The sequence below is a fragment of the Neodiprion fabricii genome, chromosome 7 (genome assembly GCF_021155785.1).
Source record: "Neodiprion fabricii isolate iyNeoFabr1 chromosome 7, iyNeoFabr1.1, whole genome shotgun sequence".
NCBI classification, from domain to species: domain Eukaryota; kingdom Metazoa; phylum Arthropoda; class Insecta; order Hymenoptera; family Diprionidae; genus Neodiprion; species Neodiprion fabricii.
Window position 1 is genome coordinate 1,568,827 of NC_060245.1, and position 26,934 is coordinate 1,595,760.

Consider the following 26,934-nt stretch of genomic DNA (forward strand, 5'->3'; position numbering starts at 1 on the left):
GAACAATACCGCAACATGACGCGTCTCCGTGAAATCGTTTGCAGAGGTATGTGCCTACCTATAAACGGACTGCGCAGAGATAGGAAATGGGTATGTATGCACGAATCCGCAAACTCGAGTACGAGATATATATATTTCCTGCGAATGTGTGCGAGTGTGGAGGCCGCAATGGCAGCGGCGTAAAATACACTTTGTGAAAAGAGCTGCGGCGGTAGGTCACCGTTATCCTACCTACATAATACATACCGCATTTGCAAACGTCCGGGTTTCACAGGTAACGAATTTAACGCTATACGTACGTACGTGCAATAACACACATACATACATACGTAAATAAATACACACATACAGAGACACGAGCATCATCATCGCTACCCGCCTTTCCCGCGATATATATATACATACATCGGGCTTCGTTGAGCTAGATTTATTAATTGATAAAATACCCCGGATATACGCTCGCGGAGAGCACTCAGAGACGCTTCGACACTAACCTACATCCGGTAGAATCCGTAGCCATGCATGGGAATTCGGGATACGCGTCGTCGCACGGAAAGATTGTCACGCAATTGCAAACAAACGTTTGTTACAATTGGGTGGATTTGAGAAGAACTTATTTACGGTGTATCATCAATAATATTGATATTGCCTGATTATTAGTGGTTTTTTTTTTTCAACGTGAGGTCCGCTGTTTTCTTATAGATATTTCACACAATTTTACCAACAAAGAAAAATTACAAAATTATAATCAACCCCAATTCGTGCGATCCAATTATTGATAACGCGTGAGGTAAGGATTGATTTTTGTATCAGAAAACTGGCAAGCGTGCAAAAAATTCGCACTGCTTATGGACTTTTTAAACTTTTTCTATTCTACGTCTAATTGAGGAAGGTGTGTGAACATTGCAATGCGTTTAGACAGACAATTCGAAACATACTTAGGGACAAACGCACGATACATATATACTATCTCAAGCTTCGATTATTTATTTCAATATTAATCATTGGTAATTTGGTAAAAGATCGACACAAAACGGCAGAGAGAGAAAAAGAGATATCGACGAAATTAGCACGTAACAAGAAGCGGAATTTTTAGTGGGTGAACAGCCGAAAAATGACTCATAATTAGGTGTACCGGAACCGAGTGCAGTGTGTCAAGGCGCGTTGAAATCACCGGTACAAGGAAGCTCCGCGACCTAGACCTTCGATCACGGATTTCACGGCGTCTTCTCGCTCCCACCGTTCGGCTGGAGCCTCCCCTCCTTTTCCCCGTCGTTTGAAAATCCCTCGATACAGGTTCTTATCAGCGATGCTCTCTCTCTCTCACACACACACACGCACTTACTCTCTTTCTCTTTGATTCCCGAAGAGAGACATGAATAAAACAGATAGGTCGGAATGTAATGTATAAAAAGTTCTTCGGGGCGAGGAATTTTAAAATTAGAATATAAATTGGGGGAGAAAAATGTTGAAAAAAAGTACCCAAAAACAAAACAATCATAAGAGGTACGATGATTCCGACGTGGGACGGCGACGAGATGCAGGTGAAGAACCTGCCTCAGAGAGAGAGAGAGAGAGAGAGAGAAAGAGAGGTGGAGAGGAGGCGTCGCGTCACGAACGACCGAATGTCGGTCACTGGGCCTCGACGAAGAAACGCCTTCAGGCGTTTCGGAATGCCGCCGCCTGCATGAGAGCGGGTTCAACCGCCAAGACTGGAACCCGTTCTTCGTCCAACGCAGCCAACGGATTCTCTTCGCCTCGCCTGCTGCAGCAGTGATTTATCCGACATTTTTGAAATTAGATCAGTTTTGCCTCGTCGATCATTTTTGGCCGAGTCTGTTTAAAAGAGGAGGAAAATTATGTACCAGATGTTAAATTTGTACAATTGTATAATACATGGAAACATTGCCAGAGTATTTTGGAAATCATAAGGAAATTTTCTGTGAAACTCCTCATAGCTTAATGTCAGAAGACATGGAATCAAAGATGTAACGCGTTTTGAATATGACGTAAAGATACGAAATTTAGCTTCGATTGACTGTCGACAGACGTTGATCGTTAATATTCACAGAAAACTTCCGGTACAATGTCTGAACGTTACTTTGAAAAGTTTTGATTAATCGTTCTCGCAGCAAACCCTCCGTGACTTCTCAACGGGAATTGAGAAAAGAATTTTCTTTTTTATCAAATGTGATTCACAAATTTCCATCGATCATTATTTGGCTCAACTAAAATTTGATAATACTAACGAAACATTTATTTGGTCATGATATTCGAAAATATGTTTGTTACCAGTAAATAATTAAACTCTTTTCTCAGTGCGCCAACTTCTCGCTTGAAAGAGTGATAAAAAAAGTCTCATTGTCAGACGAACAACGGGCCCGGAGCCCCGAAAGTAGGAAGTTACGGAGAGCCTACGGGTTGATAAGTCCTCTTAACGATCGTAACTTTTACCTAATCCAGGTTAATTCCATCGTCGAGACGATTCATGGCCGTAACCTTCACCCCGATAGACTCGAGTTTCGGAGAAGAAACTTCCGACGAATGGTGACTAGATCTATAGATCCTGGACCCGATGGTCATTCACGCATCCACGGGGCCAATTCCTCCAGGAGCAGCGGTTCACCGTTCTCGTATTTTCCCCACGACGACAAAGTGAGAGAGAAGGAGGGAGAGGCTGGAAAACGAGAAGAAAAAAGTTAGGAAGAAGGGGGTCATCGTATCGCATGCAGTGGGGATGGACTGTTGGCTCTTAAAGCAACTCAACTAGCATCGGCTTTTGAACGGGACGCGCCGTCTCTCCTGCCTTCCTGCGGTGCCTCTGATTCGCCTCTACCTCGACGTTTCAGTCTTACTTTGTGCACTGGACAATAAACATTGTGTCTATTCAAAACGAATCGATCGGATCGCGTTCTTTGTTTCACGTTGATTATATTCTCAATTTTTTTCTTGGACCTATTACATTCGTTATCAATTAATAATAGTAATAATTATAGACGATATAAATCGTTGTGCAAAACCAAAGAACGATTTTTCACTCATTATATACATGTATATACATATTCATTGCTTTCCATGATCGATCAAAAAATCAAGGAATAATAACCGAGATTAAACCAAAAATTTGGAAAGAAAACTAAAGTTTACCCTTTTTCATTTCTAATCAAAGAATATTTACTGTAAATAGTAATGTCCATAGTAATATAATAGAAACTAAGAAAAACAAGTCGGCTACGATCATTCGTATATACGATATAATACAAAACGCGAACTTGACAAAAGTAAATAAAAATAACTTTACTGCGGGGTTAATAATTCATCAAGTTTCTTTTGTGTTCACGTGCATTTTTTGGATTATCCAAATTAAGGTGAGTAATAATTGAATTCGCGACCTTGGAGAATAAAACATATCCCGATATTATAAACAGTTAACAATATCGACGGGTTAAACAGATCGGAACTGTAGTCTAGATTTAAACTCTTGACACCGATTTCTGCGCTGTGTGCAGCATGAACGTGCAGAAACGGGTTTGTTATTATATAAGTAATTTACATTCACGACTAATATGCTATCAACGTATCATCATCATCATTATTTAAACAAGTTGTCTCGCAAAGTGCGAATAATTATATACTCATCGTTACCATTCCCTCAATTTCGCCATAAACTTCTTGCATCGAATTTCATTATTATTATTATTACTGTTATTATTGAAGTGATGATGATGATCCACAAAATGCTATGATTTATCTGCATGAAACTGTATGTATCCGTAGTAGCGGTGAGATGCTTGCAAACATAAGAGAATAAGAGCGACGGTTAAATGCCCGCGATCAGAGTTTAAATCTAGTACGTTTCACGTCACTGACCCGTTTAAAATCACGCTGTATATTTCCATCGTTTTTCCATATTTTTGAAATCGAAAGACGAAGAAAAAAAAGTATAGAAAGGTAGAATGAAGCACGCGTAATTATGTGCCGAAATTGCACAGTTTGCGCACTGCACGAATGGAAAAATTTGAAATAAGGAGCCGGTTTGCAACGGAGAGAAGAGAGCGCGACCCTTAAGAAACGATTTCTAAAATTTCTACATACCTTGCACGTGTAGAATGTGTGTATATATGAACCCGATAAACGACGCAGTTAGAAATTATTCCATCGTGAAAGAAGCGTGTTATTATGCGAGTAAAAAGTTTGCGCTGCACATGCAGTGGATGGATGGAAAGCGTGTTTGTGCGAAATTTCGTTTAAACTAAGCTTGTAAGACAATAATTAATGATCGTATGAGTCTACTTTTGATTAAGCATGAATAATACCCCTCAGTGAATATCAATTTACGGATCGATCGTGTTTCTTCTCATAGTTGACACTGAAGCCCCGCCGATGCTGTCCGTAATTCGAAACGTCAAAGTGCGTAACATAGAAAATCTCTTTCTTAGCGTTGAAAGAAAAAACAATGAGGAAATGTACAACGCGAATGAACGGATAATACCAAACGAAGGGAAAATAATCTGCCGCGATTCACGTTACGGAGAGTTTGACTGTCGTATTCTCTTCTCCCCCGCAAATTTCGATACACGCATTAAGATACGTTTATATTTTTGCCTCGCTTTGAAGCGAATGAAAAGAAAGTGTCGAATGACTGTACGAACAACGATCAGCAGTAGGCGGTGAAGGAAGTTCGTGTGTAACTAATTGCAGCCAGGTGACGCGTACATCCCATACGTATTACCTGTGCATACGACGTGGGATACATCAGATATGTACATATAGAAATGCGTGTATAAAGTTTGTAGTTGTTGCATGGCGAGTACGACAATAGAAAGTTCTTGCATGGTACGGAGAGACACGTCGCGACGACTCGCACGACGGCGACCCGGAAGGAACTACAAATTACAAATATTGACCCACATCCGGTGTTCAAGTGTAGGCAACGATTCCGCCACCACAGCTGCGCATCCGTAGATCCGATGAAAATGATTACGCACAGTCTCTTCGTGAAAACCTCCTGCATTTCAGGAATATATTTCTATGGCGTCGAAAGAGAAAAAAAAAGCAGTTTTTCATAGTCAATGATCCTAATTCTTGCCTGGTTTCTTTCGTCCGGCATGACGTTATCCTGACGTGACGCGATATTGGCGTCATAAATAATGCAACAGCTTTCAAAATATGATTTCCATTAATATAAACGGTCTATAGTCGAGGCTTAGCCTCGATCCGAATTCATGTCCTCGACTCTTTATGCTCGCTGTATAAAATGCCTGGTGCAGACTTCTTTGACGGATGTAGGCGGTGGTTTTGAGCCACTTAAAAATTGGAACTAGAGGCAACCCCTCAGGTGAAAGCAGAACATAAAAAAAAGTTACAACTACCTAACGATGAAACGTGTTTCCTCTTCTTTCAGAATAGTGAGGTATTAAAAATCCCCTTGATGTGTTGAGGATGCGCCGTGACTTTTGCAGCGGGGGAAATGCCTGCGCCGTTGTGTGGGTGTTGATATTAACCTTCCAGATCTTTGCCTTGTTTTCATCGCATTCCGTTACAGCCGGTGAGTAGAATATTTCAGGTTTGTCGATCGTCCAAAGAATCCAAAAAACATTCATGATACGTCTGGAAGTTTGTAATACAGTCATGGTATTAACTGCGTGTATAATAAATTGAATAAATTTTGATATCTCTCGACAACAGCTTATTACAAAAGAATCATCAATATTTATACAACGTCCCTGTAACAATAAATAATTAATAATTCATCGACGATTGTTCAATCCCATTTCAATATAAGTGTATGTTGAAATAACGAATATCCCGTGATTCGAATTCAAGATTTTCATCGCGACGCAACAATCGCGTTACATGTTATGATATGCTATAGTACACATGCTTATAGTTATGCACGCCGTTCGAAATTTCTAAACCGACGTTGCATAAGCCGCAATCGCATCTGAATTTCCGGAAGAATTCCTAAAAGTAAATGAAGAAAAATGAAAAAAAACAACCGATGAGCAATAACATCATACCGTAACGATGAGCAAGAATAACAATAATTACTGTATTAGAAAACGGAGACTTTCTTTCTCTCTGCATACACGTAAATGTGACATATACACACGAATATGATTGACACGTCTGCAAAACTATACTATATCGTGAACGCGAAAGTTACGCGGTGTTAGCGAATTCGAAAAATCTAAACTCCAGAAGGTTCAATTCGTGTTCACGTACCATTCGAGGCTACAATAAGGAAATACCTCGTGCCATATAACTAAAGAGCGACAATGATCGTTTCGGTGATTAACTCATGTTGTTTCACTTCGATGGCTCGGTATTTCTATTATAAACAACGATTTAAATTCCAAACAATGAACACAATCGCCGCTCCCTGATCTATTGTCCAATTAATTTCATAGCACGTAACGGTTCGTATTGAGGATCCGTTATCTTCCGCGTCGATTGTCCGGTATTACATAGATATAACAATTGTCCGTTCCACAAAAAAAATATAATCAAGATTTATCTTTCGTTCAAATCGTTCCCTATGTATGGAAAACGAACGAAAAAATGTTGGTGGAATTTTACTACTACAGAGTAAAAATTAAAAAAAAAAACAGAAAGAACGACTATCGAATTGTGCACGGCGTATGATTTGAGTGACAAAAGAAACGACAACTTTTTATGCACCTATTTTAACATCAAACGCTTTGATGTGTGATAAGAATCTGATTTTCAACGTACAAGACCTGGTATGCGTATTTTATACAGTATCATCTCACAGATCCAATTTACCGTTTTCGCAGAGCACTCAGCGCTCCACGTGACGGGACGATGTCCGACGCTATTGGAGCAGAATATTTGCCCGGCGAGAGCTGCAGCCTGTAAAAGCGATCCGGAGTGTGCAGCTTCTGAAGAAAGATGCTGCGATACGGCCTGCGGGAAACGATGCGTCTCAGCGGAGCTAACCGGGTGCCAGCAGGTGGCTCTGGCCGCGACGAGGAGGTCAAGGGCGCTGCGCCCTGGCTCGCCGCCGCAGTTCATTCCGAAGTGCAACAACGTGACCGGGGACTTTGAAGAAATTCAATGCGAGGGAACGGGGAAGTCCTGCTGGTGCGTCGACAATGTCGGTGGAGAAATTCCCGGCACCAGAGCTCCCGCCAAGCAGCTGGTAAATTGCAGGAGTCCAAAACCATGCCCGGCTCACAGCTGTCGGATGCTCTGCCCGCTTGGATTCGAGGTAATAACACAGTTCTGCAACAAGAAAAACTGCACAGGTTTTTTACACTATTTCTTACAGATTTGCACTCATTGAAACCGGGGAAAAATACTCAAAAATGCCAGTTATTTAATTTGATTGGTACTTCTGTTATTCAAAAGTATAACGTATAGATCGCAAAGGGGATAACCTGTTGAAGGATACTGGCTCCAAATTTGAAGTAAATCGGTTTAGCCGTTTTTCAGCCATCCTAAAATTTACCCGCTTCTCAATCGATAACCCCTTAATAAAGAAGCGTGGACAAGTGTCCTTATTAGTGGTGGAAATTTCAAATTTGAATGTATTTCGGGATGTTACTTCGCTTCGACTGAGATACATGTTTTTATAGCTTTCATCGGGCACTTCTCACCTCTCATGACAACGTTTTTGCGCAGGTTGACACACGGACGGGTTGCCAGAGATGCGAGTGTAGAGACCCGTGCCGTGGAGTTAGCTGTCCGGGTCCAAACCAGGCCTGCGAGTTGGTCGACGCGCCCTGCGCGACTCCGCCATGTCCACCGATCCCGAGTTGCCGCAGAGCGAAATCTCTGTCATCAGTTTGTCCAGCGGGTGAGCCGCTGCAGATAACCGACTCTCCGCGGCCGTTCCTCTGCGGGAATACGCCGGGTAAGCCGAGCTGTCCACCGCTCTACAGATGCCTCGTCGAACCCAATCAGGAGTACGGAGTCTGTTGTCCCTCCAGCGTGAGCCTCAAACGGCCGGGATTCTGTCCTGCCAAGGAAGCCCTCATCTGCGGAGCCTTCTGTCAACACGATCTGGAGTGCCCGACGCCCCAGAAATGCTGCAATAGCAAACGCTGCGGCGGTGGTCATTGCGTCGCTCCTCAAGGGCTCAGCGCCTGCAATCAACATAGAGTATTAGCCGAGCTTTTGAGCATTTCAGAGCGCCAAGGACGCGGCTACATTCCGCAGTGCGACGAAGGTGCGTTGCTTTAACCGATTTCTAGAGCACATGGTTATAAAGGTGTGACGGGACGTGTATTCCCAACGAAAAGTGAGTCTCGGTGATCTTATCAACTTGGTTACGATTGATTTTTTAAAAATTTCTATCTTATCGCGAAGTGTTCAATATTCTCACCGAGACTCACTTTTGGTTGAGAATACACGTCCCGTAACACCTTATTGTTAGCAAAATTGATTTTCAGACGTCTTGAGGCGAGAAGACAGCCCTGGTTTTGCATACAACACATAAGTTTGATCACAGTTTTTCATTTGCTCATGCTCCAGGTGGAGATTTCAAATCTAAACAGTGCTCTCGCAACGGTTTGGTGTGCTGGTGCGTCGACCCGGCAGGCCGAAAGCTGTCGGGCTCGATGGGTCCGGCGGAAAAAGTGGATTGCAGAGCTTTGCCGAAGGCCAGATCGTTACCGGCGATGTGTGCGCCCCAGCAATGCGCCCAGGTTTGCCAGTATGGTTTTAAAAGCGACCCAACCGGGTGCCCGACTTGCGAATGTGACAACGCGTGCGAGGGGTAAGAATAGCGATTGATTTACTCTTCTAATAAACATTTACAACGGTTCCATGAAGTAAAAACACAACCTTTTCTGCCACGCAGATACCCTTGTCCCTCGGGACAGAGTTGTGTGCTCGTTCGGGAAGCGGGCTGCCCGGATTTCCTCTGTCCAACGAAGCCGGAATGCAAACCTAAGAAGTCTTACGCCAGTCCTTGCACCACCGGTGCTCCGGTAACCGACGACGAAGGAAACGCAGTAACTTGTGCCGCAGATTCGGAGTGCCCAAGCAACCACAGGTGCTCCAGTGTTCCTGAAGCCGATCAATCAGTTTGCTGCCCGGTTTCGCACTCCCGGTTGAGACCGCCGACAAGTAAGCGTGCATCAGTTTTTACCTGTTGAACATTTTTTAGCCTTTTTTTGTATTATTCAAATAGTTATGGAACGCGGCATGATTATGCAGATGATAAAAACGAAAAATAGTGTAGGTATTTTATGAAATTTATTTTTCCAGTGTGCGAATACCTGAGAGATTTCTCGGAGCGGATGGAGGGAACGCGGGATGGAATGGCACTGGCCTTGGCGGCACCAGAGTGCGAGGAGGACGGTAGCTACAAGTCGTTACAATGCAGAAACGGTACCTGTTCATGCGTAAACAAGCGAGGAACAACGCTCCGGGAGTCAGTGACCGGTGTATCGGAGTGCGAGGCGTTGAAGGAGTCGTTGATCGGTTGCCAAGCTTTGAATTGCTCACTGGAGTGCAGCTACGGGTACTCTGTAGATTTGCAAGGTTGCGAGCTATGCGAGTGCCGCGAACCGTGCAAGGAAGTGACCTGCGGAGACGAGCAGTCATGCGTGATGGTCGATGTGAACTGCGGCCGAGGAGAGCACTGCCCACCGGTACCGGCTTGCCTGACGGCGAAGGCTGGCCAGTGTCCGTACCTGGTTCCACGTTCCTCTAGCTGCGAGCTCAAGTGCGGTAACGACCAGGAATGCCAGGGCGCCGAGAAATGCTGCTCGACGGGCTGCGGCACGCAGTGCGTCGCTCCCGTCGTCGCGACGGCGTGTCAACACGCTCGTGCGCTAGCCGAGCACGCCGCCCGGGAATCTGGCGAACCGGCACGTCGACTCTACATCCCTAGGTGCGACTCTAACGGAGTTTTCGAGCCGGTTCAGTGCCACGGAGGTCTCTGCTGGTGCGTTGACGATGAGGGTCGAGAAGCGGCCGGCACCCGGGTACCGGAGGGAGTCGTCCCGCGCTGCAACAAGCCTCTGCACTGTCCGGAAGTCACCTGCACGCTCTCGTGCCCCGAGGGTTTGGCCCTGGACGCGGCCTCTGGGTGTCCAGTCTGCGCGTGCCGTGACCCCTGCAAGGACGTCGCCTGTCGCGGCGAGGGCGAGGCCTGCCGCATGGTCGAGGTCGCCTGTAGCGCTCCTCCGTGCCCGCCGGTTCCGGTCTGCCTTCCCAGGAAAGAGAATCCCTGCCCGAACGGCAACCCGCTTCTGGCTCCCGGTGGCGGGCCGGCGACCTGCGGACCTCGAGGATCGGCTTGCCCGTCGTCGCACAAGTGCGAACTCTCGCCACTCGACGAGTATGCGGTTTGCTGTCCCAAGCCCCGCGACGTGTGTTTCGAGGTGCCCCAGGAGACGTCCTGTCAAGGCAGAGAGGCCGGTGAGGCGGGCCGGTGGTACTTTGATCCAGAGCGAAACGAGTGCCGGCAGAGATCGGGCTGCGCTGTAGGACACAACGATTTCGCAAGCAAGATGATATGCGATGCGGTTTGCCCGGTTTTGTCGCAATGCGAGAGGATCAGGGAGAGAAATTCCAGGTCCGCGCAGCGGCTAAAGCAGCCCACGTTCCTGCCAAGGTGCAACCCGGATAACGGTGCCTGGGAGCCGATTCAATGCCTGGATCATGTCGGGGTTTGCTGGTGCGTCGATAGGCACGGTGAACCGATGAAGGGCTCGCTGACCAGGGAGGCCGAACCCAAGTGCAACTTCAGGCAAGCCAGGAGGGGCCGTGGACCACCGGATATCGACGCGCTGATCAAGGAGTACATGGAGCACTCCCTCATGGAACCGGAAACGCACGGCCGAGGGACCAGGTGCCAGCGCATGATGGAGGCTGGGCACATTACCGCCATTTGCGACAAGTTCGGCAGATTTGAGCCTACTCAGTGCGCCGGTACGCATTGCTGGTGCGTAGATGAGGCAGGAAATCAGATCAGCGAATCCGAACCGTTTCCGCAGGGATCGCGGATCTGTCGTAAGTGTTATAGCTAGTAGAGAAAGCGACGTCCGAGTGCGCCAATCTAATTAGCAAGTAGTCGCTGTGAAAACGCGCGACGTCATGTACCTCAAGCCGTTCCTGAAAACACATTTACAGTAATAGCGTATGAATTAGATTTTTAATTGCGCGATAAAATTATCAAAAGGACTTGGCAATGTGGACAATCTTTTACTAAAAACTAAGAAAATCAATTTTTTACCAAACCTATTTCCTCGATTTATCATCGTAACTTTTATTTGCTTTTAAGTGCCAACTCCGGTCGAAGCGGTGGAGGTAACGCTGCATTTTCCGGGTCACTTTGAGCTCTCGGACGAGGCGAGATTGATTATGGCGGCGGAGACTCTGCTGCGAAAACTGGGCGGTAATCTGCGGGAAAAAATCATTGCGGAAATAAAAGACGGCTCGGCTTCTCTCAGTTTCGAGATAACCGGACCGAACAAAGTGGACGTAGCGTTTCACCTGGAGGAGTTGACGAGGTCGCATAATTTGTCCCTGATCAACTCGACAGTCGATGCGACGGCCTCGCGGTTCCACCACAGGGCGGTTCCCCAATTTCCTAATGCTAGGATCGTCGCCCTAGAGCAGAGGGAAATTGTCACCGAGGTGAATTTGCCCTTTTACCAGACGGCCACTGTTGTTCTCGGTGCCGCGAGCGCCTTCGTCATCTGCAGTCTCCTTATACTATTGATGATCTACCGGAGAAAGGTGAGCCGATAACGAAAGCGGGAACGCGAAGTTAGAGAGTAGCACCCCTGATGAAAATAATACTATGAATTTCTATGAAAATTTTTACGAATTTTTACCGAAATTTCGATGCAAAAGTATAGAATTTGGGCCAATTCATAGTTTTTGAATTTGGATTTTGTAAAAATTCGTAGTTATTCGTAGATCATAATATTTAACTCACGATCAGAAAATAAAAAGATCAGTCTTCGGACGTAGACCTGAACTTTGCTAAGAAGTTAACTAGTCTGCAATAAGTTTGTAATAAGTAAAAAAAAAAATACGATATTTTATCAATTTTTACGATTTGCCCTTTTTTATAGTTTGTCACAGACTTCACTCTCACCGGGAAAGTTGTAGTGAGTCAAGTGTAATTCTGTTCGCATTCTTCGGTTTTTTCATTAGCCTCGTTAAATGGTGTTGTAGATGAACGTGAAAGATCCGTCAAAGACGCTGCCTCTGGATCAGCGATTTTTGGCCCACAACCATCAGCCGGTTTACGTTATTTCCGGATTGGAAAAGGATGAGAAGGAGAAGGAAGCCGCAATGAGTCAACTTCACGAAGGTCTTAAACTCTCGGAAACAGCGGCGCCCGCGTGAGCCATCGACCATCTCTGAGCTTTGACGCAGAAGCTGGAAAAATTCAATTATGGATTATTTATTCGAAGTAAAATTCTCGACAAAATCGTATAATTGTCAAAAGCGATGAGAATTCACTTATACACCCAAAATTCGCGCAAATCAAATCATCATGTATCGATAATTATAGATTATACTCTCTCTTTACGATTGCGCATTGCGTAAACTCATCATTATTGTAATGAATAGAAGAAAATTATTTCTGTTCTGTGAGGCTAGAAATAGATTTTTTTTCTGTTAGTGGATAAGAAAAGGTGTAAATATTAGACTGCACTGTATTATCGCTAAACGTAATTTAAATTTCTTTGCTGTTCGTTGTTATGTGCGTAGGCAGAGCAGTTGGATTTGAGAAAACTAGATTTCGGTTTTTCCGTTCTGATGCGCTGCTGATACAAAATATCGATCAGACAATATTATTACGTAAAATTCCAGTAGTAGGATTATTGTATACACATACGATCAACGAACTTGAAGAAATACAGCATATCCATAAATTTTCTATAAATATACTACGAATATACACATATTCGAACACTGTGTAGTATAGAAACCGGAATTACCAGTGACAACTTCCTGCTCGACGATTTGAAAACGTATGGATCAGGCATCTAGCATAAACTTGATGTAATTTATTTATTTGACTAACACTTCGATGATGATGTTCTAATAAAATTAGCTTTATTAATTTACACGATGATTGCCTCGCTTTTATTGTCATTCATCGCCCATTCCTGTTCCTTCAATGATCATCATGTTTAAAAAACCCGTCATTCGAGGGAATATTGATCGGCGGCCGTCCACTCGCGTTGCTTGGCGACAATATTGTACACATAAGCATGTGCATCACAACTTGAAACCTGACAAATTCGACCGACATCATTCAGTGGATACGATAATGAAAATTTGAAGCAACATTCACACCGGCGAATGTCAAAATTCTCACTCCCGAAGTATGGGTGTTACATTAACCGAAAGATTCACCGCCAGTTTTGATGTGCAGTAAATAATATCGAACGAGGTAAGCGTCGCAGTTTAATGAAAGGTAGGGTGACTTATTCATTAGCTAAAAACACCGTCGATCGGTATAAAATCGGTAAAACAGGATCGAAAAGAATCTAAGGATCTATAAGAATTCGTTTCGAAACTTCTACACGTATTTCTTTTTTAGAAATGACAAGATGTAACCGTTGCAACTATAACAATCGGCTGAAAAGCTCAGGTATGAGATTGCACTTTCATTACACAAGCTATAATTTAACTCTGATGGGGTAATTTGTGTAATTTATCTGCTCGCACAGCTTACAACCCGTCCGGACAGCGCCACGAGGTACAATTAACGACGTACAACGCGATGACTAATCACCTTCGCAGAGTCCTGCTGGCGAAGAGCGTCGTGGACTGTGGAAAGGTCGATGGGGTCTCGAAGAAAAACGGAAGACGAACGAAAACATCGGCGAGGGGGCGAGAGGTCCGGACGGCGAAGGAGTCTCTTTCGCAAAACGTCATCGACAGGCTCGCCTATGACACGAAGTATCATCCAAACGTGCGTGCGTTTGAAGATCTGAAATTTGGAAATTCTCTTACTAATAATCTATGAGACATCAGGAATTATCCAGGATGAATTATTATATAAATTCAGGGTGTCTAGTGTCAATGGATACCAATTTCCCGACATTTCCCTGACAGCTAGACACCCTGGCAATACAGTTTCTTTCGTCTTTCGTGGTGTTTATCTTTATATTTCGCTAAACATCAAACCTGCAACTGACCAAAACACGATTTTTCCTTCACCAAAAGATTCCACGACCTTTCTAGAATTCTAGCATTCGTGGCAAATATCGTATCGTCTTCTCTTCAGGTGGTAGCGAAGATGAGCTGGCGGCACGACAGACTATCTTCCAGATTTTTCTCCAGGGAGAGAAGCGATCGGTCAACTTCGCCCGATGCAAGCGACGATTCCAGCCTCCAGGACCGTCGAGTTTCACCGAAACACTCCGAGGAAGATGTTTGCGCGATTTGCGCTGCTCGATTAACGTCGTCTCCGAAGCGGACAGAGAATTCGGGCTCAGCGTTCCGTGGCAGCGTGAAGGAGTCGAAAATTTGCCGCATCTCAATGCCACGGTAACTTCTCGCTGATTAAGGTATTATTGGACTTATATTCCCAATCAAAAGTTACTCTCGGTGAGAATGTTGAACACTTCGCGATGAGATAAAAATCTGAAAAAAATCATTGTAAATTTCGTTATAAGATTGATTTTTTTTACCAATTTTTTTGATTATCGCGAAGTGTTGAATATTTTCCCTGTGACTCGCTTTGATTAGGAATATCCGTCCAATGAGACCTCAAATTCGCAGCTAGACGATGATGAAGTTATACGTAGTTGACGAGTTGATTTCCGTCATCAGCGTGACATCGTTCTCGGAAATATCTTGTCCCGAACCGCCTGAGTTCGGGGTCTGCGTTCCCAGGCCAACGTCGAGCGTCAGCTTCGAGGGATTTTCCAGCAGCAGCGAGGTCTCGATGTACGTCAATTTCGTCTACGACATGACCAAGGAGATAATGGACATGGGCTACTACGTGGACAAGGATATCGAGGCGGTGTTTGCACGGCATTTCGAGAAGAACTTGGGGCGGTTGAACAAAGTATATAGCAAAGTCGCTTTTTTCCCTTGCAGCCTTTTCTCTTGGCGATGTCCTGCGAAAATATTATTGAGTCATTTCAAATCAAAATATATATCTGAGGCCTAGAGCTTCTCGTGATATATATATATATTCAAGTCGAAAATCTTATTCCGAATGACTAAGTCATAAAATTCCAAAGATGCGGCAGTAAATATTATTACTATTATTATTGTATTGTCATTTCATTCAGGAAAAAATGTTGCAAGAGATTAACTGTCTGAAAAGGGCTCTGAGCGTAAACTGCGAGTCCGACGACGACGAGGAAGTCGATGTAGTAGTCAGCAGCTGTGGGCGATTGGTTTGCTCGGCGACCAGCCTTCCCAGGACTTCCGGTACCCTGAAGGATTTCAAAGAGAGGGTGAAGCAAGACCCAGTCTCCGGCATGAAGTGCGAATCTTTGGTATCTGTGGAAAATAAATCTGCAGATATTATCGTTACTCAAGAGGACGTGATAAATACTTTGTTAGATATGGATTTGAAACCCGACAAGGCAGAGGAAATTTGTAAAACTTTGAAGGATAGGAGTAAGGAGCAGACTTTCGGACAGGTAAATGCGAGCAACCTGGAACTCGATGCACGCTGTGATGGAAAAAAGTGAAGCCAAGTATTGTTTCTTTCATGCACAAATATTCTGAATCCAATACGCAACTACCGCATGTCTTAGCACAGTTATATCATGGTTGCGCAATTATAAAACCTATTGTAATTAATAAACGTATAAGTTTTTATGAATTTAATTTTGATTAAGCTCATTCCATAAATGCATGAAGCGAGGTATTTTCGAATACCGTGTCATTCCACGCCGTGATAAAATGAATTTCCTATTAAACAGAACAGAGATTGGAACAGTCGCAATAATATTCAGCCAAGTGCTTACAGTTCGCTTTGCCAACTGCAGCCAAGGTACGAAATTCCAATGGATATTAATAAATGAATCCAGATGTTGGTCAGAATATTTTGACAAAAATTTTTCAGCGCTCCAATAAAGTCGACAGTGCCTAACGCGGAAACGTCTCGAATGCGTGACTTGAATACATATGAGAACGGGTTGCTTGATGATCTGTGCAGTGCTACTGACGGAGGAGAGGCAATAGAACCAGATCGTGCGGTTGACCAAAAAGCCGATGCTGCCTCGGTCATTGCAGAATCTGAAACAAAGAAAAGTACAGGTATTAAATTCTGTTTCAATATCCAAACAGTACATAATATCACGAAAAATCTTTGAACCATTTAAGACGCATTGTATTAGAATAAATATTTCTCTGCTTTTGATGACTTTGTAGTTGAATAAAGATTAACAGTATTTTGGGTATCGTGAAACAATAATAGTCGGACAAATATTTACCAAAGAAAATGTTTCTAGACGATAGTCGATTGGGGTCAAACAACACAGAGCAAAGGTGTCTCGACGTGAACTCTGACCTTGTTGACGACTCAAAAGTGATCGAGCTCTCCGAGGAGATAGAATCTCAATCTAATCAGAATGCGAAAAGTACTTTCGGCTCTGGCCAACCGTTAATCCTGCAAGAAGAATGAATTAGAAAAGAATACAGTGTTCCAGTACGTTAATTTAAGCGAATATCAACCTACCGTAAATCTTATATTGACGATAGATCAATGATAGAAATATCGCAGCAAGATTTGTTCCAGAGTACGTTAATTAATAATCGTTGGAATCAACTTATTGGACTGAAAAGAATAGATTGCTAGACCTAAATTAGCCTAATCTATGAATAAGAGAAATAGATGAATGTAAAAATTACACGTTTACAAGATAATTGGATATTTATTACGAGGAAATTGTAATATTCATTTACGAATGATACATTTTGCTTCACGTATGTACGTATACATTGCAGGCTCACAATGTTATAATATAATATAATACCTATTACCAAAAGTGCCTGCGCTGTATCGTGTGCGTGAGATGTAGAGAAACAGAAGGAAAACTATATTAAAAAAAAAAAAAAAACAATAGTAAAAACAAAAAAGTACTTTAACGAAAAGACAGAAAGTTTTTTTCTCGAGTCACTAATCAACTGCCATCTCGCTTAGCATATTTCAATGTATATTCAACAGCAATAAAATATATATAGTGAAAAAATATATATCAACACACATCGTATTATTTATTTTCTTTTTGGTGACAATGAAGCCGACGGCTGTTGTCATCTAACTGTATCCATACACGGTATGCGTATATGGTATATCTGTTTTAAGCATAAGTACGTATATAACTACGTAGTACGTATGATAAGTTGAAAAAAATATTATACAGACAGAATAAACGAATACAGAATATTGTACACAACATCACGTGCGTGATATAACGTATCGTTCCAAATATAAGCAGATGTTTTTTTGTCGTCCTCGTCTTATACGCAGACCCGTCTTATGTGCTGGTAACTAAGAAAAATATCCTGAAACACTGTCTTAGAATCGGTGGTCGCTTTATACTTGGAAACATACGGTATATACCTTTTTTTTTTTTAAATACTACTAATCTAAGAGTACGCATTGATTCGTACGAGTTTTGTATGTGAATATATGTATGTGTATTATTCTAAGATAAACCATTAAAAAAATAGAATATAAATATATATACGATTTTTTTTTTTCGAAAATATCTATATACATATTATATTCTCTTTCTTTCTTCGCATCTTTTTGTTTTGATCTTTTCACCTTTTCTCTACACTTTCTCTCAATTTTATAGTAAATGACGCGCACGTATTAAGCGTGCTCCTGCCTTTGTACATACACGTCTCGATATATATCTAAATTATCTACGAGATATCTTCAAGTAAATTTTTTTTCTGGAATTAAATATATGAGCCGATATGGTTCATTCGTCTTGCTATAATTACCATTACCGATTAAACATGAGAATAATAATATTTCAACAACGTTTTGTAATTCAAGTACGAATATCTATCCGTTTACCGTACACTGCAATTGGTTTGGATGATCGCGTCATAATAGAGGGGAAAACCGTGAATGATTAAGTATATTATGTATAAGAAAAGAAACTGAGACAACCACTCTTACGAATCATTACCTCGAAAGCAAATGACGTGGATTAAGCGTAACAAGGAAGTGGTAAATAAAAATATAGTAAGTACAAAATGACGAGGAAAATAGAGAAAAAAGAAGTGCGACATGGCTAATCTGCAACCTTCGACATTTTCAAGACTTACGTCGCTGAACGAAACATACCGCAAAGTGTTTGTCTTATATGTGAATTAACCGATGATGAATCAAGTACCTATGTTATACGTATATTATAAGAAATTTATAACTAATAACAGTCTAGTATTGCAGTCGACCAAATTGTTCGTTGGTTCTGGCTTCAGTTAAAAAAGATCCCGATATCCGAATTGACTAAAAGTCTCTTTAAGAATCGAACTTGCGCAAGTCGAAGCCTTGGAAGAGCACTCCGTACGCGTTCAAAGGATTTGAAAACAGATTTTTGACAACTCTTCGAAAAATACTTTGTACATTCTATAACGATGTGTTTAAGTAATCATCTACTTTAGTCGAAAAAGAGAAAGAAAAACAACTTAATAATAAAATCAGAAAAGTATAACAAGTCCTACAATAATATATCGATGCTTCAAAGTATCATCACACATCATTTGTTCGATTTTTCATTTACTTTTTCCCCTTTACCCGTTAAGTTATCTAATCTAAATTTTCGTTTCCGCTGGTGAGAATAATAATGATAATATTAATAAAAATATTTACGAACGGTTAAATTCGTAAAATGACAAGAAGAGGTGCTAGACGTCTCTATACGAAACTAGCTAAATTAAGTCTCTAAGTTTATAATATATCTCTACTGAGAACTGAGGCATCATGCATGTCTCGAATAACGATCCATCCTCCCATCAGCTGCCATCCGAAGCATTCGACGACGAATCTTCCAGCTCCGGTGCTCCCGGCCCACGATTCAGGACACTGTAAATATCGGTGGCGTGTTTTATAGTCACGTCCGGCTTTGGATCCCCCGCGCAAAGTCTCGGCTTTTCAGTCGTCGGTATCCACACCGTTCCTCCGAGCCCAGCTTCTATACCCCCTGTTCAATCGGTCAAGGGTTACACATCGAACTTTGACCGTGTAGAATCTTATCATTAATTACTCAATCTAATCAACGGTGGAATAATTCAAAGATCGACTAACTTCAATATCAAGTTCATTGCTGATCAGGGTCACCGATTTGACATTGATAAAGAGAAACACGTCAGTCTCTAGAAGAGATTGCGTCAATTGCACAGATCGTTCGATTACCTTGAATGTCGGTTTCAAGCTTATCCCCAACCATGATGCACTCGGCCGGTGTAACTTTCAGGCATTGGCAGGCCTCCTCGAATATCCTCGGGTCAGGTTTTTCCCATGGAAGATCTCCGGAGACTAGAATGAGGTCGAAGTACTGGTTCAAGGAAAGCTTTTGAATTTTTTCCCACTGTGCGTTGGACGGTCCGTTTGTAATTAAACCGATGAGGTATTTCTTCCTGAGCTGAAGCAACATGGAGACCGTGTCGCCGGTGAGCGCGAGGTAGTGGTATCTCAGCTCCAGCCATCTTTCATAGACGGCTTTGTTCAGGTACGAGTAACTTTCGCCCAGCGCTTTGCTCCACAGTGATATCCTCCAGGCATCTAAACTATACTTTGGATTGTCCGGACATTTTCTAAACTGCTTCAAGTAACCAGTCGTTACTTTGCTTGACAATTCTTGCGGCACTCCGTACTCCTGAGTCAATTCCTCGGACAGCTAAAGTGCGATTGGATGGCAAAAAAAAGAAAAAAAAAAAAACAAATAAACAAACACACGAATTACAAGTCTTGAATACTTCGACACGTGATGTTTAATTGCGATTGGTGGTAAATATTAAAACTTAGCAATAAAGATGAATTTTAAAAGAAATAGTCAAGTATGCAAGAGTTTTGCACCATATCCAATAATTCGTTCTCTCTCAAAATGATTGACGTTCTTAGTTTGGAAACAAGCAAAAATATATATCAAACTATTCCGTATGCCGATATCATTATTAAATTACTATCGCTAAAACTTATAAAAAAATTTATCTGATCGACGATCATTCCATAGTAAGTTTATGCAACTGGGTGCCGAATTCACAACTGATGAAATAAAAAGAAACATAAGCAATCGGATGAGATGCCTTGATCGTTTTTAATTTTATTTTTTCTTATTCATTAGCTTGAAAGCTGGTTTTTAACTTTCGACAAGGATCAAATTATTGTATACGGCGTAAATATAAGAAGGCAAGGGCGAGAAAGGACGAATGTGATCAGGGATAAAGGCTGTTCAGTAGGACACTATATCATATTAATGATTACCTATAAAATGCATTGATTCATTCAAATCTTTGAGGCGATTATTGGACACTCGAAGTGGCCCCCACGATCACTGCTGTAATCACAACAAAATCAGTTGTGCCAACGACGGACTTAACAAGTACACCACTAGCAGACCTGATTGCAAAATGGGAAAACGATTCTTTGCAATCAAAGAAAGCACAACACCCGTCATAAGATTATTAGGAAGACTATCGGGCGACTCTTTCTTCACCCACTTGGGGGACGTCTCTGGGTTTTTCCCTGCTTCGTTGATCGCAATACATTTTCCCACTTCTGACACACATTTGGTAATAATAAAAAATCATAAAAATGAATCTTACTCTTAGTCACTTGTACATTCCTTATCGTTAACTGATACATCAAGCTTACGCTAATTGATTACGATTACCATAAAATGAGAAAGGGATTGCGAAAGAAAAACAAGAAATGATTAATTTTTTTTTGAAATTATATCGTGTAATTTGTACGTGTAAAAAGATGAGAATTAAAAAAAAAAAAAAAACATCTCTCCATCCTTGGTTTTACAAATGTTGGTGTTAAAACTGTTATTAAATCAACTACCGTGTTACTTTTAGTATACAAATATTAATACATACAGAGTATTACCAGTAATAATAAATTACGTCATATTTGTACTATTCATAGTGTATGTTTATTGAAATTTTGTAGATACAAAAATAAAAATAACACAGCCGTTAAAATCGGCACATCAGTCTCTCACACGCGACAAGTTATCGTATAACATAGCATCAATACAGAATTGAGTTTAAGTATACATAGGTATATATTAATTAAACGTAATTCAAAATTTGAAAAATTACGAGAAAAAGTACAAAAGATGGAAGAAAAGAAAAGGGAAAAAAGAGCTGCAAAGAATAACGAGGGCGTATAGGAAATTTTTGTATTGGAAAGATTTTTGCAACAATCTTCGTCAACGGGGTAAAATAAGGGAGGACCATTGGATATCGAAAATCCGTTTTGAAATTACTAGTATACATTTTTTTAAAAACTCTTTCTTTGTTTTATCACTTAGTAACAGATGTACAGCGTAATACACACGCACACACACACGCACACATTTGAGTCTGTGCTAAAAACAGGGAGCACAAATCATGTGACTGTCGTATCCGCAGCTGTTGCCTCCAGCCAAGATGAATCCAATAATCTAATTATACCACGGAATCTAAGCGGTGGAAATACGAGGGCATACGACCAAGGAGATCCTTAGCGAAAGTGATATCTCAAATGCGCTCGGCGTTGTCGTCGATCTATTTTTACTCCCAATAGGGACTAAATATATTCATCAGAATAGTGCATAGTTCATTTGACATGCGCGACTTAGCCAAGTGCAACGGAAAGTCAAACTTGACTAGGAACACGACGGCACTAACGGTATGACTAACAGTTTTGGCTACAAGGCGTGCTATTTTTGACTCTTTTCTTCGAGACATGCTTGAATTCAAATTTGGAAAGACAATACATTTCGTTTGACAGTATCGACGTTATCTAAGCTATAAATACAGTGAAAAAAAAATTAAAGAAAATGCCCTTGATACATGAAAGTTTCCTCTTTGCGATACGCCTGAATACTGGTGGCGCCGACTTGGGTAAATAGAAAAGCAAATCTTAATCTCCGAACAGATGTTTCCCAAGCTCCATCATGCGATGCGATCTACAGACAGTCAAGGCGCCGCATTTCTTCAGTACAGCAGCAACGCTTTCATCGGCAGTTACCAAGTGGCAGAGAAGATCTTCGTAGGCGGATTTAACGTTGGGCGGCAGGCCTCCGACCTTGACTTTTTTCAAAGTTTCAATGATTCCCTCAGCCCAGCCAGATTCAATAGCAAATTCCGACAGCCAAGGAACGAGTTGAAGTACGCCGGCCATTGTCTGCATGCCGAGGAACCATAGCTCCATCATTTCCATCCAATGTTCCTTGTACGATATCGCTACAACCAATTCGGTCGGATCGTTGCTCTCGTCGACGGTGTAGGCGTCCCATAGGAACCTGATGGTCGCCTGAATGTAACGACATATGGAAAAGTCGTTCTTCTTGACGCGTTTGGCCTGCTGCTTCAGCAGAAGAAGTCCGAGTATGGCAAGGTGTCCGTGCAGCACCAGGTTCTCAGGGATCTGCTTGAGCTCAGGCAGGTTGTTGAATATGAACTTCAGCAGCGATATGAACGTCGGCGATTCCTCCACCATCTTGGCCTCTAGCACAGTTATGTTCATCAGAACGTTGCAGACGGAGACCATTGCGGCTCTGGAGTCCTTCATTTCGCTGAGTAGCGCAGGGGCGAGTTCCTTCTCCGGTTCTTTCAGTGCTTTCAACCGTTCTGATCTGGGAACAGGCGGCTTTTTGTAATAGACAATGGTCCAGTGATAAGACAAACACTCGAAAAGCACTTCCTCCTGTTTGTGCTTTAGTAAAATTTTTCGTGCCTCCTCTTCTACCGCCAGATAGCAAAGCGCCGGCAACAGAAGCCTCAGCACATCGACCTGGCTGAGTGGGTCGTGGACTACAGGCTCGCCTGATGAGTTTCCTTCCTCAGGCTTAGCCGCCGCCTTCGATTTTTCCGACATTTTACGATTTCGATGAGCGTAAAACGTGTCGTTTGCTACCGTCAAGACGTACGGCAGGACCGAGTAAACCTGGGGTCGCATTGCGGACGTTTCTTGAGCCAACCACGCGGCAAGGACGCGGACCATGGCGCAGACGAAGAGGCGCTCCTTTATGCCGGTGAAGTCTTTCATCTTCGAGACGGCGGTGAGAAGGCCTATTACTGCCGCAAATGCGCCCTTCAGCGCCGTGTACAAGGACTGTTTCTCCTTCTGCTCGAGATCCAGCTGATCGCTGGTTATGTAGGCGAGCGATATCTCCAGTATGGTGAAGCACGCCGTTATCAAATCCGCATTGCCGACAACAGCCTTGAGCTGTTTACCCTCCAGTTGCATTCTGACCTCGATCGACGAAAGCTGGACCAGCAGCAGGAAGAACACCTTGGGCTTCTCCTCGTCCGAAAGCGCCCACTCGACGCCGAGCAGCTCAAGCATTACAGCTGCGAGTTTAAGTGCCGGGTCCCTTTGATTCTTGCCGATTCTTGAGCCCAGGATGTCGTTCAGTGCCTTGTGGATGCTTCCCGGCCAGGACTCCTCCTTGGACGTCTCCTCGATGGCGTTTTGCCTGCATGACGAAAGCAGCGCCTGGAGTATGGTACAGACCTCGAATTTGCGCTCCGTATGGTCTGTTTCAAAGTCCAAAGCGATTTTGTTTATTATGGCGTGGAACGGCTTTGTGTCCACCGCGTCCCAGGCGTCGGGTCCAAAGGTTGTGACCAGGGTTACCAGGATATTCAGCGCTTCGTCTGTCTGAAAGCTCTTCTCCGCGTAGATTTCGCACATCTTTGGTATCGCCTTCTGCTGCAGCAGCGCCTTCTGACCTGGTGGATATTGGGCGATGCTCTGTAAGCAGGCGTAAGCCTCGCTCACAATGATCAGCGTGTCGTCGGGAGCGTCGTCGTCAGCTTTGGAGACGATCTCCAACAGTGCTGGAACGTGTCCCACCATGTCAGGGTGTGAGGCAAGCTCCTCGTCCCCGCAGAAAGCAGACAAAATCGACAGCGCGACCGACTTGTAGACCTGGGGCGGACAGTCGACGGGAACATTGTCGCTAGACAAAAGCTTGCGCATAAACTTAGCCCCGATCGCTTCGAACAACAGCTTCTTTGCCGCCGGGGTGCAGTCCTTTCCGTCGACTAGTTTAGTCACCATAAACAGCGCGGCAAACTTCTCGGAGTCGTTGCTAACCATCTTCAAGATGGCCACGCACTTCTTAACGCTCTCTGGTATGCTCATCTTGTCGATCAAACCTCTTAGCGTTTTGTTCAAAGCGTTATCTGCTCGTAATACAGGGCAATGCCCATGGGTTGATGAAAATTAAAAGAGAAAGCGATCGCTGTCTCGTCTCTAGGTTTCGTCGCTCCGGGCTGTGTCTCAGATGTAACGGAGGCTGGTGAGAGAGCGTAAACAGAGCCAAGAAACTTAGTTTGAGAGTGTCACTGATCGACGACCACCACAGAGGCGCCTCGTCATGCACATTTCACGACACGCGACGAGTTCACAGAATTCTTTTTACTGTCTTCAGCACAGCACTTTTAAACTCCTAGAAGAGTAGATATAAATACAAGGAGATGCGTTGATTATAACCTTGAATTTTGGAGCGGTGACGGCGACGAACCGGCGAGCTTCAGATCCAGTGGACAAATCGAATGCCCGAAAGGCAACTAGAGTTTTTCGAGACGAGAGAAGCTGCGAGTTATAGCAAACGGGAGGAGGAAAGTCGCTATAAATAAACGGGATAGAAACGGCTATATCGGGATATTCCGTATCACGTTACCAGGAGGTTATTTTTAACCAAGACGCGAGTATCGTTCAACGATTCGCACCGCGTGCTCTAAGCGCCGAATGAAACGGGCGGTCTGCAGCAGAGCTTTTGACGGTAACATTGATGAAATCACATTCGGTGTCGTTTATTTTTATTATTACTGTTTGTCTCAGGGCCTCCGTTTTAGACTTTCCCAACACGCGTTAAACTCTCGAGTTGATCCTTCTACACGTGAAGTCATCGTCGCGTCGTCTGCTGTCAATTTAGGGGGGGGGGGGGGATAAAATAATAATTATGTTGGTAGCAGTGACTTGACTTTTCCCAACTTTTCCGCATCAGCTGTTATACCGAAATCACAGAGAATAATTGAATGATACATAACCATTATTGATATTAAATTTTTGTAAATCACGAATTCAATACCTATATTAAACGTTCGTTCCTCAGTAAAATAGCTCAAATCTAGAAGGCCATTTACGTTATAACATGTAATCGTTGTTCAAATAGTTTCGTCGATAGATTGACATTATTCGACCACACGATGATAACGTCTGCATTTTTTTATTCAGCTCACAGAAATAATACCTGCATAACTCTTAAATGACGAATAAATCTTTTTAAATCAGAAGTATTGGATATCGGTTTAATATTAAAAGGTTACACATCAAACTGACAAGTAATTGCCGGGATAATGCATAAGACGGATGTGTCTAGAATGTGTAGAATAAGCTTTCATAGGTCAAGTTGAGCAGAGTTCGTACGCTTTTTCGAATCTAAAATTCCCCGACTTTTCTAAGCGTTTCAGCCTGGAAATAGGATTTATCCAGTAACCTTCAAAGAAATATGCCGCGCATTTTTTTACACATTAATACTAATATCTTCGATATTACTTAGTAACTAACTTACTATCAATTTATAAACGACAGCCTGCGATTTTCCGTAAGAAAAAAATCGAAAGAATGTTTGGTATTAAGTAATATACATAGAATGTATGAAGTGGTGCGATGAAACAAAATTTTACGTGCAATTTTTTTTATTAAGATCGACAGTACTTTGTATATAAGAACGAGTTTACTTGTTCGACAAACTCAAAATTTCAGTCTTACTTTCAAATTCTCGTGAGTTTTCCCTGTGCGTGCGAACCCTGTTGACACTATGATTCTGGGCAATGGATTGAAATAATTAAATGTAGAGAGTTTAATCAGTGGTGTTTGTAAATCGAGTTACAAATTGCTACGCTATAACGAGCATCTAAACTTCAGCTGACGCAGATTAATGCGAATGTTTTTTAGCGACGAGAAGCGAACACTGCTGCCAACGTAATTGGATCATCGAAAATTTTCGGTGCTTCAATCGAATCGAATAAAACGCGCACATCCGCGTCGCGATGCCGTGACGTCACGTGCCCTTCGAAAGTAGCTCGCACAGTGCGGAACATACGTTGGCGGTATTTTTCCAGAGATAGCTCGCCCCGCTCGCTGCCTCGTTCGTTCGTTCGCAACGCGAATAGCGAACTAGTTGAAAGCGAGCGAGAGAATGAGAAGCAAACGGGTGTCTATGTACGGATTATTTTCTTCGATCCGTAATTTTTTTTTTCTCTTTTCATTTTTGTCTGGCCCGTTTCCCCCGTTTCCCTCTCATTTTATTCGTTGCGGCGACGAGATATACGACATACACGCACACACGCACTGCAGGTAGCAATGAATCGGTGAAAATAAACGAAAGCAAGATGAACGCGTGACCGACGTCTTGGCTGATTTATTTTTCAGCACGTACCTTTCTACACGCTAAACTATCCCCCTTTCTAGTCTCGATCAACGTGTTGTCCAAGTCGAATAGAACTGTGGTTATAGCCGTAGCTGCTGCCGTTGTTGTCGTCGTTGAGTTTTTCCTTCCAAGATCTGCCATCCTGTCTATGTATCGCTACCTTCTAGCTCGTACTAATTCCGCGCTGTTTGGCTCTGCTTTGACTTCTCTAATGCTCGGCAGACTCTTATGTGACAACATGAGCTTGTATTAATGAATTAACGACCTGCTGCTTCGTCGTTTGGCCACCCAACCAGTGGCAGGTACTGTTCAACCAAGGCGGAGGAGTGGGGCAGCAGCGGTGGTTTTT

The 26,934-nt window shown here is 42.9% G+C and overlaps 4 protein-coding genes and 2 long non-coding RNA genes across 8 annotated transcripts; 2 read left to right on the forward strand and 4 right to left on the reverse strand.

Moving 5' to 3' along the window:
• Positions 1–622: 622 nt before the first annotated feature.
• Positions 623–6,908, reverse strand: LOC124186610. The gene is made up of 4 exons (XR_006871701.1): positions 6,787–6,908; positions 5,373–5,610; positions 2,455–2,677; positions 623–1,836 (listed from the first exon to the last, which is right to left on the reverse strand). It is a non-coding gene; the product is annotated as an uncharacterized LOC124186610 (long non-coding RNA).
• LOC124186599 (cysteine-rich motor neuron 1 protein-like) lies at positions 5,422–13,061 on the forward strand. Its single transcript, XM_046578432.1, has 8 exons — positions 5,422–5,548; positions 6,798–7,231; positions 7,645–8,191; positions 8,497–8,740; positions 8,825–9,093; positions 9,235–10,986; positions 11,258–11,715; positions 12,160–13,061. The coding sequence occupies exons 1-8, from the start codon at positions 5,443–5,445 to the stop codon at positions 12,331–12,333; spliced, it is 3,984 nt and encodes a 1,327-aa protein (XP_046434388.1). The 5' UTR covers positions 5,422–5,442; the 3' UTR covers positions 12,334–13,061.
• On the reverse strand, positions 12,618–13,809 carry LOC124186611. The gene is made up of 2 exons (XR_006871702.1): positions 13,736–13,809; positions 12,618–13,229 (listed from the first exon to the last, which is right to left on the reverse strand). It is a non-coding gene; the product is annotated as an uncharacterized LOC124186611 (long non-coding RNA).
• Positions 13,215–17,307, forward strand: LOC124186604. Of its 3 annotated transcripts, none has more exons than XM_046578443.1 (9): positions 13,215–13,390; positions 13,541–13,591; positions 13,671–13,915; positions 14,231–14,493; positions 14,779–15,016; positions 15,246–15,602; positions 15,888–15,958; positions 16,031–16,224; positions 16,419–17,307. In XM_046578443.1, exons 2-9 carry the CDS (start codon positions 13,543–13,545, stop codon positions 16,589–16,591), a joined length of 1,590 nt encoding a protein of 529 aa, XP_046434399.1. In that variant the 5' UTR covers positions 13,215–13,390; positions 13,541–13,542; the 3' UTR covers positions 16,592–17,307. The 3 variants fall into 3 exon arrangements, with proteins under 3 accessions (XP_046434399.1, XP_046434400.1, XP_046434401.1); XM_046578444.1 differs by having other exon boundaries at positions 16,031–16,218; XM_046578445.1 differs by lacking the exons at positions 13,215–13,390; positions 13,541–13,591 and having other exon boundaries at positions 13,785–13,915; positions 14,170–14,493.
• Positions 16,822–26,890, reverse strand: LOC124186607 (N-acylneuraminate-9-phosphatase). The gene is made up of 3 exons (XM_046578449.1): positions 26,595–26,890; positions 19,343–19,826; positions 16,822–19,130 (listed from the first exon to the last, which is right to left on the reverse strand). The coding sequence occupies exons 1-3, from the start codon at positions 26,724–26,726 to the stop codon at positions 18,943–18,945; spliced, it is 804 nt and encodes a 267-aa protein (XP_046434405.1). The 5' UTR covers positions 26,727–26,890; the 3' UTR covers positions 16,822–18,942.
• On the reverse strand, positions 21,068–26,581 carry LOC124186603 (neurochondrin homolog). Its single transcript, XM_046578441.1, has one exon. The coding sequence runs from the start codon at positions 24,287–24,289 to the stop codon at positions 22,061–22,063; it is 2,229 nt and encodes a 742-aa protein (XP_046434397.1). The 5' UTR covers positions 24,290–26,581; the 3' UTR covers positions 21,068–22,060.
• Positions 26,891–26,934: the final 44 nt, after the last annotated feature.